This window comes from Bemisia tabaci, chromosome 7 (genome assembly GCF_918797505.1).
Source record: "Bemisia tabaci chromosome 7, PGI_BMITA_v3".
NCBI classification, from domain to species: domain Eukaryota; kingdom Metazoa; phylum Arthropoda; class Insecta; order Hemiptera; family Aleyrodidae; genus Bemisia; species Bemisia tabaci.
In genome coordinates this window covers 52,407,765-52,422,273 of record NC_092799.1, presented here as the reverse complement: position 1 = coordinate 52,422,273, position 14,509 = coordinate 52,407,765, and the positions used below count along the sequence as shown (strand labels likewise).

General features: G+C 38.2%; 1 protein-coding gene across 2 annotated transcripts in view; it reads left to right on the top strand.

Annotated features, from left to right (window-relative positions):
- The window catches only part of tipE (temperature-induced paralytic E), a 91,660-nt gene extending 77,473 nt beyond the window's left edge, over positions 1-14,187 (top strand). For both annotated transcript variants that reach the window (XM_019054853.2, XM_019054854.2), the window contains exons 3-4: positions 5,300-5,410; positions 8,584-14,187. In XM_019054853.2, coding sequence (XP_018910398.1) covers positions 5,300-5,410; positions 8,584-8,647 — 175 coding nt within the window. In that variant the 3' untranslated portion in view covers positions 8,648-14,187. The remainder of the gene's footprint in view (positions 1-5,299; positions 5,411-8,583) is intronic.
- The last annotated feature ends 322 nt before the right edge of the window (positions 14,188-14,509 follow it).

Sequence of the window (14,509 nt, the reverse complement as noted above, 5' to 3'; positions counted from 1 at the left end):
CCCCCCCCCCCGTAACGAAAAAGCGCCGAGTCAATAGTTTTCTACCTTACGTTAAATCCAACTTTTCTCAGTTTGCATCAGGATTTTCATTCACATTCAATACTCAACGAACATTTCATCGATCATTGTTAATTAATTTGATCTAAAGTTTTGTGAAAAGTTAAATAAAAACAATTATTTAGTTTATGTCATTCATAACGATGGACGAAAAATATTTTCAGAATAAAAGTGACCGTCTGCCAAGGACCAATCTCTTTCAGCAGGCAGACCTCTTCCCTGTCATAAACGTCGGGGACATTTCGTCAAGTGCTGCACGAATCGCTACAATAAAAATCAGTGGCAAAGCGTGACTGATTGATTACTGATTTGAAGGAACGGTAAAGAATCGATTATTAGGGTGCTCGTCGCGAACATCCTGTTTATCGATCCTTTGCTATGGGTTTAAACGGCATATCAATCGATACATCTATATAAGCACGCCACGCCACTGAATAAAATCAGTCCTCAGACGAAAAGCAACATCAGAAAAACGCGACAGTGCTAATGAGCAAAAAGAAATAAAACGACGCACTAGAATGGGCGAGCAATGTGGTTAGAGTAGACTGCAAAGTTGCCGCATTGTTCCCAAGTCGGGTTTTCGGGTCGTAATTTTCATCTGTAATTTTTTTTAATTTCGTGACTCTGACAACACTGGGAGACTGTAAATATTGACGAGATAGAATTACCTCTTAGTGGTCACGGTTCGGAGGTTGCCTTTTGCGCCCCAAAAATTTCAATCTTACGTGAAAAAAGACACAGGGAAAAAGTGCTTAACCGCATCTGATAACGTTGGTCTGCATGATCATTACGTTGTTGCAAAATTTGCTAAGTTGGTTGTTTTCTCTGTATTTATAGTACGTTACTTCATACGACACTGTTCGATCGTTTGGCAAAGGGTTTTTATTTTCCTTGTCGTATGTCGTGTAGCGGTTGTTGGGTGTCGAATTATACGGAATGTTAAACATTGAGGATTAAGGGTAGTTGCGTTTTTATAGCCACCGCCCTCATAAATGTAAATGGAGCAGAAAAGGTTAAAATTGCCTTTGATTTAATAGTTTTGCTTGTGCTTTGTGTCCTATAAGATGCCGCAAAAATGCTACTAAAAAGCTTGGCTACATAGCGTAGCAAACTATTACAAAGAAACTGCAGTTCTTTTTGATATATTATATTTAAAAAAAGGCTGATGCAAACTTTTGCTCATTGTCGGTTCTGGAAAGTTGGCAACACTTTTTTTCCTCAATTTAAATCTTTATAAAATAATCAATATCTTAGTGAGGCAAGCTGCCAAAAATCAATAATCTCAATGGATTTAAATGACGGAAAAATAGTGTTGTCCCTTTGCAAAATCGCCTCTTTATTTGCTAAAATTAAACGAAACATCCCTCAAAACTTACGTTGAACTTATAAATCAAAACTACGATTTAAAACCTGTAGGTGTTATTTTTGAGGTATACCTCACAAGTGTATTGTACTTTGCCATAAGAAATAACTATCTGTAACTCGTTTATAAGTGCACCCATATTCCCGCATGTGCAAGGAGACTGCCAGTCTGACTTTGTTGTGTATAAAAAGAAGTCTGAGAGCTCTGACTGTCGACCCAGGCATTTTTAGTGCAGTACAAAGCGAGTGTTGAGCTTTGCCTTCCGATTTTACATTAATTTACAATTTAACATGAATTTACATTGGCGTGGAGATCAGAGGATGAATGCGTGAAAATAAACGCGAGTGTTCGATGTTGTTCAAGAATTGTTTGCACTTTACAAATGACAAAAAATAGTGGGCTCATTTTAATCCGAGATTAGCCAAATTGCGTCAAACTCAATACCCGGAAACAGTAAAGAGACCGTTCCTTGTTTAATCTTATCCATCCTCCATCATGTCGCTTGACTTTCTTTGATGCTGCCAAGATCCTTTGAATTCAGGTGGAATTCTTTGGCTGACGGATAAAAATTAATATGAAATAATACCAGCTGGGAAAACTTCAAAGAAAGTATGTATTTCTTTTTTCCGTAAGATTCTCACAGTTTCGACGAAACTTGCAAAGGTAATATATTTTAAAAATCTAGCATTAGTAGCTAACTTATCGATTGAGTAAAATGTACTTGCGAAAGTGGACGCTCAGATCCACCCAGTGATGAGTTATAGCCAAAAGAAACAACTTAAAACGGGACTAAGGCCGCAAATAATGAACATAAAATAAAATAAAAAAAACCCGGGACGTTTCGCAGGGATCGCACCCGCATTTTCAATCGGCAAAAAGAAAATTATAAGAAGGACACTATGAGCCTCACCGTTGTTATTGTGAGACTGATAGTGCAACCAAAATAAACGAGAAAGCGGAACTTGAAACAAAGCACATCGAAGCAGAGATTACTCAGGTGTTCCAGCTCCATCTAGGCCCGAAAGGAAGAACTGGTGATAAATGCTACTGAGTCCATCCACATCAGTGCGGTAATCACAAACTGTACTTCTATTCTTGAGGATGTGAACCATCTCAAGTAGGACCCTCGGAAAATAATGCTTCTCAGAAGCTAAAACTTATTTAAGAAGCATTATTTTCCGAGGGTCCTACTTGAGATGGTTCACGTCCTCAAGAATATAAGTACAGTTTGTAATTACCGCGCTGATGTGGATGGACTCAGTAGCATTTATCACCAGTTCTTCCTTTCGGGCCTAGATGGAGCTGGAACACCTGAGTAATCTCTGCTTCGATGTGCTTTGTTTCAAGTTGCGCTTACTCGTTTATTTTGGTTGCACGATCAGTCTCACAATAACAACGGTGAGGCTTATAGTGTCCTTCTTATAATTTTCTTTTTGCCGGTTGAAAATGCGGGTGTGATCTCTGCGAAACGTCCCGGGTTTTTTCTTTTATTATATGTTCATTATTTGCGGCCTTAGTCCCGTTTTAAGTTGTTTCTTTATAAATGTTTCGGGCCGATTAAGTTGTTTTTTCTATCGTTATAGCCAAAGATACTTACCATGGTAGGGCTTGTCGGCCTACTATGGTGTAGTGGTTGTAGCGCTAGCTCTATGATCGAGAGGTCCTAGGTTCGATTCTCGTCCAGGCGATCCGAGTTTGACGGTCCTAAACAGTGGTTGCCTGGGGCTGGTTGTTAGGGATGGAGGGGGACGGGACTGAAGCGCAAGAGTAGCGCTTGTGGGTAGTAAAAAAAAAAAATGAAAAAAAAAAAAAAATAAAAAAAGTGAGCCTTTGGATAAGAAGTCTTTACTTGCCAAAAATCGCCTAACAATTTACTCATCTCAACACACATCTGTCATCGTTAGGCGAATTGTATTTGATTTTTTGCTCAAAAAGTAGCCCACCAATCATCGACAGGCAAAAAGTATCGGTGACCGCCTAACCTAACGTTTGTCTCAGTTCGATTACATTGATGTTAGATTGTTAGTATGGGGTCTCTAACTCAAGAGGCATGCTACCTCTGAGGTATCGCACGCTTGCGGTCAGTCAGAACGCCTTCAATTATTCCGCTATGCAATTTGGACATCCCTCGTACACGAATAGTCGCATCCTAGCGCCGCGCCGCGGCGTGCCTTCACGCATTGCGCAATGCCTGAGGTATCCTTGTAGGTTTGTAGGCGCTGGCCGGATGCCGCGGTGATACGGCGACAGCGCCGTCGCATTGAATGCACCTGCACCTCGTAAGCGCTCAGTCTTTTCAGCTCACTCGAAACGCTCATTATTTGGCAGATTTTTATCGCGGCAAATTCCTCATCAATCATCACTAAGCGAAAGTAGCGTTTATCTTCAAACTTGACTTCTGCCTCACAAGGGTATCTTGCTTAGAATATTAGCTTCCAAAGACCCGGAAATTTCGCAATTTTTAGAGTATTCCAGTCCTGAGGTCATTTTAATTTTCGCATTTTCACTTTTATAACTGCCAAAAATAAAAGGATAACATTAATTTCCTCTTCGCAGCATAAAATAGAACAATAGAGCTCACCAATGATCTATTCAATGGGACTCAGAGCAGCGCTCTGGTGGCTCGAATTAGAAATTTATATGGTGGGTTGATTTGCCATTGGGTCTCTAGCACTACAAACGAAAAAAGAGAGAGAGAAAAAAATTGCCAAGACGTCTTGTCCCCGAGACCTGGGAGGATATAGTGGGGTCCTTTAAATTTATTTTTTCTGGGTACGTGTTGCAAAAAGAAACCAAGTTTTTTCGGGAAAAAGCGGCTTCCTGGCATTGCAAGTCATTTTTATATCTTAAAAGGATTCATATGGGAATATTATCCCTGCGTAGGGACACCAGGTGACAGGGCGGCAATTCGAGTCTTCCGACATGTGCATCTAACCGCTTCCGCTCATCGAACTTGACAACCGCTCCGTAATCCGGACCATCCAAAAGCGGAAACGCCGAAGCAAATAAAACAAAAACGGAGCGAAATTCGTCGGGGACGACGAGCCAATAAAAATAACGGAAACACGTTACCGGCGAGCTCGCTTCGATGATACGCCGCAACGAATTTGAATTTGATTCGCGAGGATAATAACGCCCAAGTGGAAGGGAGAGGGGGGTATTCACGGTGGAAACTGCCGTCGTCATGTCTCAAAAACCGCGCATTTGCTAGTAAATAGCATTTGAGTTGCGTTGTTTTGGCCTTGGCAGTTGGGGGAGGTGTCGTTTTGATTCAAAATTGAGCCTCGCTCTTTTGAGGGGAGAGGGGTGGCACGAGGGATTCTAGAATTACAAAGGGAGCGCTGAGCGCCCGCTCAACTGCACTCAAATCTTTAGGGATGCTTTCATCACCCCCACCCCCGAGAGAGGAGGGATTTTAACCGCTACGTTAGGAATTTTTAATGGGACAGGTGGGACGATATCGGATTTGACGCGCGAGCGATCGATCTTGTGATGCCTTTTGTCTCGGTCTCTATAATGTACAATGGGATTGTCCCTGTTTTAAAAGACGCAGGTATGGGTTCTAGGCAGAGACAAATGTGATGCGGTGAGGCAAAATTGTCCTTGAGCTGGGAAAAAAATAAATAAAATGAGATAGCTATTTTACGGCTGTGACGGGTTGATGTGCATCATTTAGCGGAAAGAATATACCTGACTGCCCAAGAAATTGACCTACTAGGAGCATTTTAGGGTTAGAGACGGGTAAAAACTTGTGGATTCGCACGGTCTCCATATTGTGTTTAGGTCCTCTTTGAAAACGAGTTTTCAATTGAAGTGTGAAAGCCTTATTTTTACATAGCATGCCAGTAATTATTCTTCCTTGTCTGTTGGTTCTTTCAGAGACGATGTGGATAGTTTTGGGCGCCAACTAAAAGCGGCGATGACTGAAGACTTCCTAAGCAAAGAAAGCCTAGGATCGCTATCGTTCCTCAACTCATCCTCTGTCAATGGGTAAGCTCTGCTGCGTCCACAGGTCGTCTTCTATCCCGGCGATCTTTCTGAAACTTGGAGCCGGGGGGGGGGGGGGGGGGGGTCGACAAAAATGTTGAATTTTCTGGCATATTTTCAAAATTTAAAGGTAGCGAGAGAGGCCTCAAATGGAGTCGACACCTTCGAAATTTGCAAAAACTTTGCAAAAGAGTTATCTATTCTTTTCCTGTTTAGAAAATCGATGCGTTTGGATCCTAACCTAACTTGTTCATCCTTTGCTTTTTTTTTTTTTTTTTTTTCTTAACAGCCTTTTCCCCAAATTAAGTTATTATTTTACAAACTTAGATTGCGATATGGTCGCTCTTTTACTTTTTTGTGTTGATGCTTCTTTTTTCATTCGTGTATTTACTTTTATATTTCCTCTCTTTATTTTCTCTTGTGATCATTTGGAGGGATATAATTGGACCGCGTTTAGTAGAAACGAACCAAACCACATCAATTATTGCCACATTTAACTGAGCAATTATATTTTTTACAAGAGAACGTTTGTGCGGATTCTTTTGAAACGTTCAAGGAATTTGCTTCCTATTATGCAGAAATTTCGCTGAAATTTGCAAAAAGAAAGATTTTCCACAACAAATCATGTACAAAATTGAATTGCCCAATTCCATTTTCCAATAGCTGATGTGGTTTGGTTCCTTTTGGCTCAACCTGGTCCAATCAAAATTCATAATCTCTACGTCATAGACGCAAAAGCCCAAAGGTGAGCAGATGGTAACAGAGATCGTCAGTCAATTTGTTCTAGCGCTTTTTCAACTCTTCGGGTCCGTTTACATTGAGGGCTCAAACTTTCAGATTCGTTTTTGTCCTTTCGAAGGTCCTACTCATACTTCTATTCCTTTTTTTTAAATCAAAGCATACACATGGACTTTAATGATCCATTAGAATAAGATTTTTGGTCATAATTACCTAGGAAAAATGTCGGCGGATTTTAGAGCTGTCGTATTGGTTTACGCTCATAAAATAAGCAATGAAAAACTTGCAACGTCGCAAATTGAGGAATGAATGTTTTTTACCTCACCATCGGTGATCCAAAAAGGTGTCACTGCGGAATGCGCACGCACTAGATTGTTATCTCAGCGGTAATCATGGCCCTCTGCCATCAAGTCGAAGCGATGCTGCACAAGGCGCTCTGAGCAACTATTCTATCACTGAAGTACTGCACAGTATCAGACGAAAATGAAGGCGCACTAACGTATGCAAATTGACTGCTATCGTCTGCCACTGCGTAGAGTCTCACTGACCATACGATGTGCGGCTCCTGTTTGATCGTTTGTTGTAAAGGACCATTTTTAAAACCATGCATGATTTGATATTTCATCATTATTTAATTCAAATTGTGATGAAAATGTGGTGCCAGAAATGCATCCAGAATATAGAACATTAATGCACAGAAGCGTGATATGGTGTAATAAACTATATTTTTGTTACTCGTATTTTGGATGATCGTTGACAATTTTAGTTCGTAAATTTGTTTCTAATTGGTTGAAAACATAACAAAGCAAACATGTAGGAGACTGCTCAAGTGGCTGTTTTGATTTACACGAGATAAAGAAGTCCCTTTCTCATAGTCAAGGGTAAATTCGTTGACTCTGACACTCGAACTATTCGTGATATTTCGTAGTTGATGACGAGGGACTTATCAAGATAACTCGATCAAAGAGTATTCGGTCCCCATTTTTTTCATTTCATTTTTGTATTTTCTGTCCTCTGCAACAAAAGGCAGAACTAGTGTGTCACTGGTCCTCACCGATTCATGAAAATGGACCTTTCGACGAGGTTCGAATTAATAAATTATGATACATTTTGGTTCTCAACCAGAATTTCACGCAAAACTAGATTCTTGCATCGGAAATTACTGAAATCAACTCTTAACCAAGATATCAATTTTTTTATTCTACATTGGTTACAGGAAATTAAAAATGTCCGGTCATAAAAAGTGGGTCACCCTCCGTGAGTCAAATCGCGACTTACAACGGTTTTGGTCTCTCAATTGAGCATTGTCATTTAACGTTCAAAGTGTAAACCATTTGCTGTGGCTGATCCAAAGATTCAAGATTGAGGTTACTGAATATTCGTATCGCAGAGACTTGCCACGGTAACGTTTAATGTGCGATTTGACTCACATGGACCATTGCGTTTTCATGAGCGGGAGGTTTGAATTTACGTGTCGAGAAACATTGAATATCTTAGTTAGGAGTCAATTTGAGTATTCCACGTTGCGCGAATCGTATTTTACGTGAAATTTTGGTTAAGAAACATGTATAAGAATGCTTAATTTCGTAGCTTGTACAGTCCATTGCACCGTGACTCGTGCAATTTTCAGGGAATCACTCAACAAGGCACCAATGACTCTCATTGTGAGGGACACCTGACGTTAAAGAAAATTAGCAAAAAAGTGGCAACATCTAAGCGCGCCCTTTGGACAGCTCTGTCGTTGGATCGCGGTGAAGACTTAGACGCTGCGAGAAGAATTTGGGTGCGGGCGCGGTACTTGGAGTGTCGTATATGTGTTTATCGTTCACTTAATATGGCCGGTGTTGGCTTTAAACGGGCGCTTTATCTTTCGGCGCAGCCATTAACCTTAACGTTTCCAGCTATAAATGTAAATAAGTGCATGCAACTTGCAATGACCGCGAGGGGGCACTCGTGTGCGCTCGGACAGCGCCGTAGCCCGCCTTCAACCCGCTTTTTTCCTGCATCATGTTCACCGCTAATTCAACACTTACAGAACCGTTCGATAAAAAGTGAATTTCATTAAAACGAGTTTTATATGTTCAATATCAAGGAGGATGTGAATTCGATCGACATGAATCGACACAAGTCCTCAAAACTGGGGGCTGATCCCATAAAGTTTTCATCTCCTGTATCTTTTTCAGAGAAAATCACAATTTTTCCTATTTCCTATGCTGTCTTTTTTTAATTTTTTCCAACGCGATTCCTCAAGAATGCTCATCGCTCAGAATGTGGTGTGTGATCTGTTCGTAACAGAACTTTTGTCTCTGGTAGTAACTTTTAGTCTACCTCATGTTTCTCTCTCACTCCCCTATAATAGGCTGTGAAAGTATTGTTTTCCCTTGAACGTAAGTCATTTTTGCTGAGTAATGTGAGGAATGCGTTTGGTATTTTTTCAGAAACTTGAACAAGATGATGACGACGTGTATCTTAACTCCTCCTGGGCCGATAGCGGAGCTCTGAAGAAGTCCTTCCACGGGCTAAGCAATGTCTCGTGGAAACCGAAATAAGGCTGCTTGGTGCTGCCTAGTTGCTTCAAGCGACTCCCTCTTCATCGTAGCGTGGCTTAATTTTTTACCGCTTGCTCAAGCGACCCCGGTCGACTATTCCGGCAGAAGAACCAAAGCAAAAACAGGGCCCTCTCGGCTCATAAGCAAACATCTTGCATCATATTAGTCAAGTCGGGCGTGAGTAGTGCTTTTACGAGCAGCTGAATGTTTCGCCATCTCCCCGTAGTTCGAATTTGAAAATGGACAAGATCAGTGGCGTGGCGTGCTTTGCGATCTATCGACAAATCTCCAATTTAAACCGATGGAAAAGGATCGATAAACAGGGTGTTCGCAACCTTAATAATTGATCGTTTAGCATAGCTTCAAATGGGAGAAATGTCGATAATCGATCATTCACGCCTCGCCAATGGACGAGATAAACCCGCGAGGGGGAACAAAAGTTGGATTTTGGACAACATCCCTGTCGGATGGTGATAATTTAAATGAATCATTTCCGTTCCGTTAACTGCTTTTTCACGGTCAAATTATGCGCCATAGTTTGTATGATGATTTCATGAGTGCCAATCGCAGATAATTAAATGGGGTACTCTGAGAAATAGCCTGATTTAGAAGATTTACAATTTTGTGCATACTTTTGAGAAGGATCTTTCGAGTTTCCAAACTTTTGAATACAAATATTTATTAAATAAAAAATGTTCGTGACTTTTTTTCTTGGATAATTAGTCCTGATAACGTTTCATAATCTAAAGATTGAACTTTTTTCGCATGAATAGAGATTTTAACTTTTAGATACATTATCATTCAAGCGCTAGAAATCATTATTTTAGCCCTAAAATAATTTTCACTGACACGTTCAGAGCATTATTCTGTAAAAAATTAGAACATTTTTTTAAATCTAAACTAAGAGAGATTTTTCCAGGCAGTAGACAATATCTCTATTTTGAATTTTATCCTTCAACTCATATTGCAGCACTATCAACGATATTGCTTTTTGAATATTTATTGATGATTTTAAAAATAGTTCAAGTCAAGGAGGCCCATGGATCATCATTACCCATGCGAGATAAAATATTCCTAAAAGAAAGTCATTTAAATGGCAGATTGCCTTTATTTTGTCCAATGTGCTATATTTGTTGCTCCTCGGTAAGTGCTCTTTGTTCTTTTTCAAATTTCGTGCTAAAGTTCGATTTCGGAAACATCCGGTTACTCTAGACTCTATTTTTTCTCGTGATAGCATGCTCCCGTTTCACTTCCCTCGCATTTCATTTGAATTACGGCGATTTATGCAAGTTAGCAACACCGGGTTTTATCCATTCGAATGCATGAAAAACGATCGATACTTATCGAGACAAGTCGTTTCACATGGGTTCGATTTCTTTTAATGGATTCAAATGGAGAAAAAAACAATGTTACGAACTTTAAGAATCGGCATAGTATCGGAAAGACGCGATTTATGCATAGCGAATCAATATTTCATGAAACATATTCATCCATTTGATTCTGTGTACAAAATGCTTATTTTATGCAAAGTTTGGCAGTACGAGATATAATTATTCTGGCGGCGAGAGGGAACTTTGTCCGTCCACAGGGAAAACTGGAATCCAAGTGGAATGTTTTCAGCCACGTCAAGATTAAATACGAAACTGCTAATCCAACCAATGGTCGTGGAATGAATTCGGATTGAGCTCCACTAAAGAGAAATTATCCCATTCTACCGGAAATATGTATTTAGCTTTGGGAATATAAATTGATTTAGGATCAATACTATGAAGTTAGAGAGGTTGAAGCTGAAGTATCAACTTTTTTCTAACCTTTCTGAAAGCCATTACTCTTAAATTTTGACTAAGGCTCTATAAAATATCTTCTAATTTTAATATTCCTGTGTGTGTTGGAGTCTTTGCCAGCATATCTCTGTGGCTCTGTTCATTTTACCGGAAAACACTTATTTCTTTTCAAAATTCTCTTGGCACTAAAATTGAACTGATATTAGCGGACAACAGGCTCAAATCTAATATGCGTCGAAGAGTCTCTAGTACTAAAGATCAGAATCGTAGGATCAGGGGAAAAATTATTTTTACAATTTAAGAACCCAAATTCTCAAAACACAGTGTAGATTTTTTTTTCTTTTTAGTGGACCTCATCCTATTGGTGTAGGGGTCTTATAAGCAAAGTGTGTCGTGGAAAACCTTTCCTTTTATTCAAGGGACAACATTTGAAGCGACGATGTAAAACTGTATGATTAGAAATCCAAATTCAAAGTTAAATTTGATCCAAAATACCTGTTCTGCGCCCTTTCTAAGAGTCAAGGTTTCCATATAATCTATTTATCAGAAAAGTAATCTTGATTTGTCAAGCATTATTTTAATTGAAGCGAGCGACTCGATTAAAATTTTGAACAGTCCATGTTCAACAAGTGGGTGAACGATTTTTTTAAATAAAGACAAACTAGACTTTTTATGAGAAAAAAACGGATCGTTTTGGAACATGCAAATCCAATTCCTAATTTTTCCATTGCTCTTTTGATTTCATTCCCTTAAGTTCCGGTAGGTTATTCAACGGCACATCACGTTTCAAAATATTTCAGCGCGCTCAAGACACGCTGGACACATGTATAATTGAACTTTGCACATTTTCGAATTCTATGTCATCGGTGACAAAATACAAGTCCATTTTCATGCTCGAAATTGTCGGGTCAATTTTGCTACAAGTTTTTATGAATTTTGATCAAAGTTTTAAATATCTCCATAGTTACTCTGTACCTTTTGGTGTAATATCTGACTTTTCAATTGAATAGCATGGAAACGTAGATTGGAAATGTAGATTTACAAAGAATCTAGTCCCTTGCCCTCTATCACTAAACCTGTTTTGTACTATATGAGCAATTGAAGCATTCTTCAAACCCTCACCCGATATGACGCGTTTAATTTTAAGGTGTACCCATCTTTGAACGGTTTCTTCTCTTCTTTGAAAATCTAGTTTTGACGAGAGGAGAGGAGGGATCAAGTGAGTCAAAGAGAAGCATCAGAGAAAATACTTCTTTTTGTGAGAGAATCTCTATAATAAATTCTTTTCTAGCAGAACAAATTCTGCTTTGAGTGTTTCCCAACTGTGGAATCAAAACCTAACACTATCCTATCAGCGCTATCAGCCGAGCACTTAAATTCCCTCCTTACACGAAAAAATGTCTTGTTACGGACCGGGGAGGGGTAGATTATTACCTTTAACCCTGAAACACTCATTCAGTTAGGTTGCTCTCTTTGTATTATCAACAGAAAATATCAATGTGAAAAGTACAAGTATAGCTCATCCGCCCATTGGACAGTCAAAAATCTCAACTACTTTCCTAGATTTTATTTCAGGCATTAGTTTACATTCAATTTTGGATCATGCAATTTAAAGTCTGATGATTTTTGCGCTTTTATATAAATATATCTGAGAAATAAATTTTAAAGTGTTATTTTGCTCTCTTCCGGGATATGTATCTTTCTTTTACAACCGTTTTTTCAATTTTGGTCTTTTTAACGGCAGAACTGTCTGCTTTTCAAATATTCCGTCATGTTCTCATGGCGTCACTTTTACAATAGGCACACGAAAAGTAACAATGATATAAACTATGCATTTCCATTAATTTCACGCATTTCTTTTATTAATGTTTTGTAATATGTGACAATACTTACAAACGATCCTATGCATTTCAATTGTAAGGCATGCACACTAAAAAGAAACTTTGTACAAATAATGGCATCATTTTCGCCTCTGGTACATTTATAAAAAAACAAATTATTTGAATGATTTTAACCTAAATGCATGTTCGAGTAATCAAAAATTAATACCAAAATTACTCGCTTCAACGTAGCTAACTCACCTTTAAATCCAGTATAGTCTAAAATTTTCTCTCTCCCCAGCTGTTTCCCATTGGATTAAGGTTTAAAATAAGAAAATAAAGATCACTTAATTTATTTTTCAAGAAGAATTTGTAAACCCTGCGACTAGGACTTACTCTCTCTACTTACGCTCTCCGAATATACAATGTAATCGCCTGTAGTGGTGTGTTAAAATTTAAATGGGTAAGTTTTGAAAAGGCACATCATCATTTCCATAATGAGAATTCTGTATTTGTTAGTTTCCTTCCTGCCAAATTTACGTTCCATGAAGAAGCACTTAATTTCATTGTTTAAGAATATTTTGAGCTTTCATCTCGTTAAAATTACAGAAATTAGCCCGTCTGAAAATTGTATCCTACTCGCTCTAAAAGAATCACGTTGTAAGATCTTTGACAAGTATTTTTAGTGGCATTTGAAAGATTTGAATGCATTTTAAGTCTGCATACTTTTTTTTACTCAACTTGGTGCTTCTGAAGTTTTACTTTGGAACAAATGTATTTGTATTAAACAATATACCAGCACCGCTCCTATTTATTTTCAGATTTTGCCATGGAGAAAATGAATACAGGGAGCCATCTCAGTCAGGACAATGAAATTGATGTGCGTTTTTAGAACTCAACCATTACTGTAACGCCTGCAATATACAAAAACGTAAAAATTAGAAATTGGACAGAGTGTGAATTTTTTCACAAGAAAGGGTTAACGGATTTTTAAAAGGTTTCAATTTCCATGAGGGTGTACTTTATAGTTCATACATTTGGGTTCGCATGTTGTTTTTTAAGGTTTGCGTCTTTATGAATATTCAACTAAGATGATTCAAGCTAATTTCTTTTTTGGAACTTAACCGGCACTCATTATTTCCCGTGCTCTGATGCAGCTTTTTACAGTTATCTAAGCAGAGTAATTAGATTTTTTGCAAATGAAAAAAAATGGTGAATAAATGCAAAACATGCTCTTCATGCATTAATTTTGGTCTGTCCGATTTCGATACATTCATATTCTCAGCCCGTCACAATTTTCTAAGCAATAATAATTATGTAAAAAGCATAGCGTATTATCCCCTTACTAAATCCTTGAGGCCCAAAGTTACATTACTCTTATGACTGAAACTTTATAAAACTTTGTTCATAAAATGTCTGTACATACTTGAATAAATCGTTGAATTTTTCGAATAATATATAATTTCGTAGAGTGAAACCCCCCATGTATGATATGTAAGTAAATGAAGAAAGTAAAGAGCCAGTAAAATTTATAAATCCGTTTTGAATTTATATTTTATCTGAACAGATGTATAGAAATCATTATATATTTGAACCATTGAGATGGATATTCTAGACATGACGTAAAAACAGTAAATCACTAGAATGACAAAGATTATGAAACGGTTGCGACCGAGTGTAGATTCATTTGTAAATTAACAGGCAGAAGAGTAAGGGTTCAACACAAACCAAATGATGTTCTTTTTTCTCCGAAAAATGTTTGTAAATATCTGTTATTCGCTTTATTGCTTCGTTTTTTCTGCTGTAACAGTGGACACTATTATTTTTATTACCGATAGTATCAAAAATTTTGTTAATTACGAAAAAAGATCGTTCGAGCTAATAACAAATTGTTCTTTTTTAACGCAAACAACTCCTTCACCTAAACGTCTACATTTTGTCGAGGCATGGCGGCGCAAAAGAATTGATGCCCTCACGTACAAACTTCTGGAGATTTGTTTTACCATTTTCAGAATCTTAACTTGCAGTCAAAGGTAACATTAAATTGCCACCAGATCACGAGAATAACAGTGGTGCATCATGGAAAACTATTTCCATAAGAAGATACGATTAAAACCCTCATAAGATTCTTTTATCATTCCAAAATAAGCGTCTATGCGACCGAAACCAACCAAAATCGAATCGTTCATTAAAAAGAAACTCTTACATATA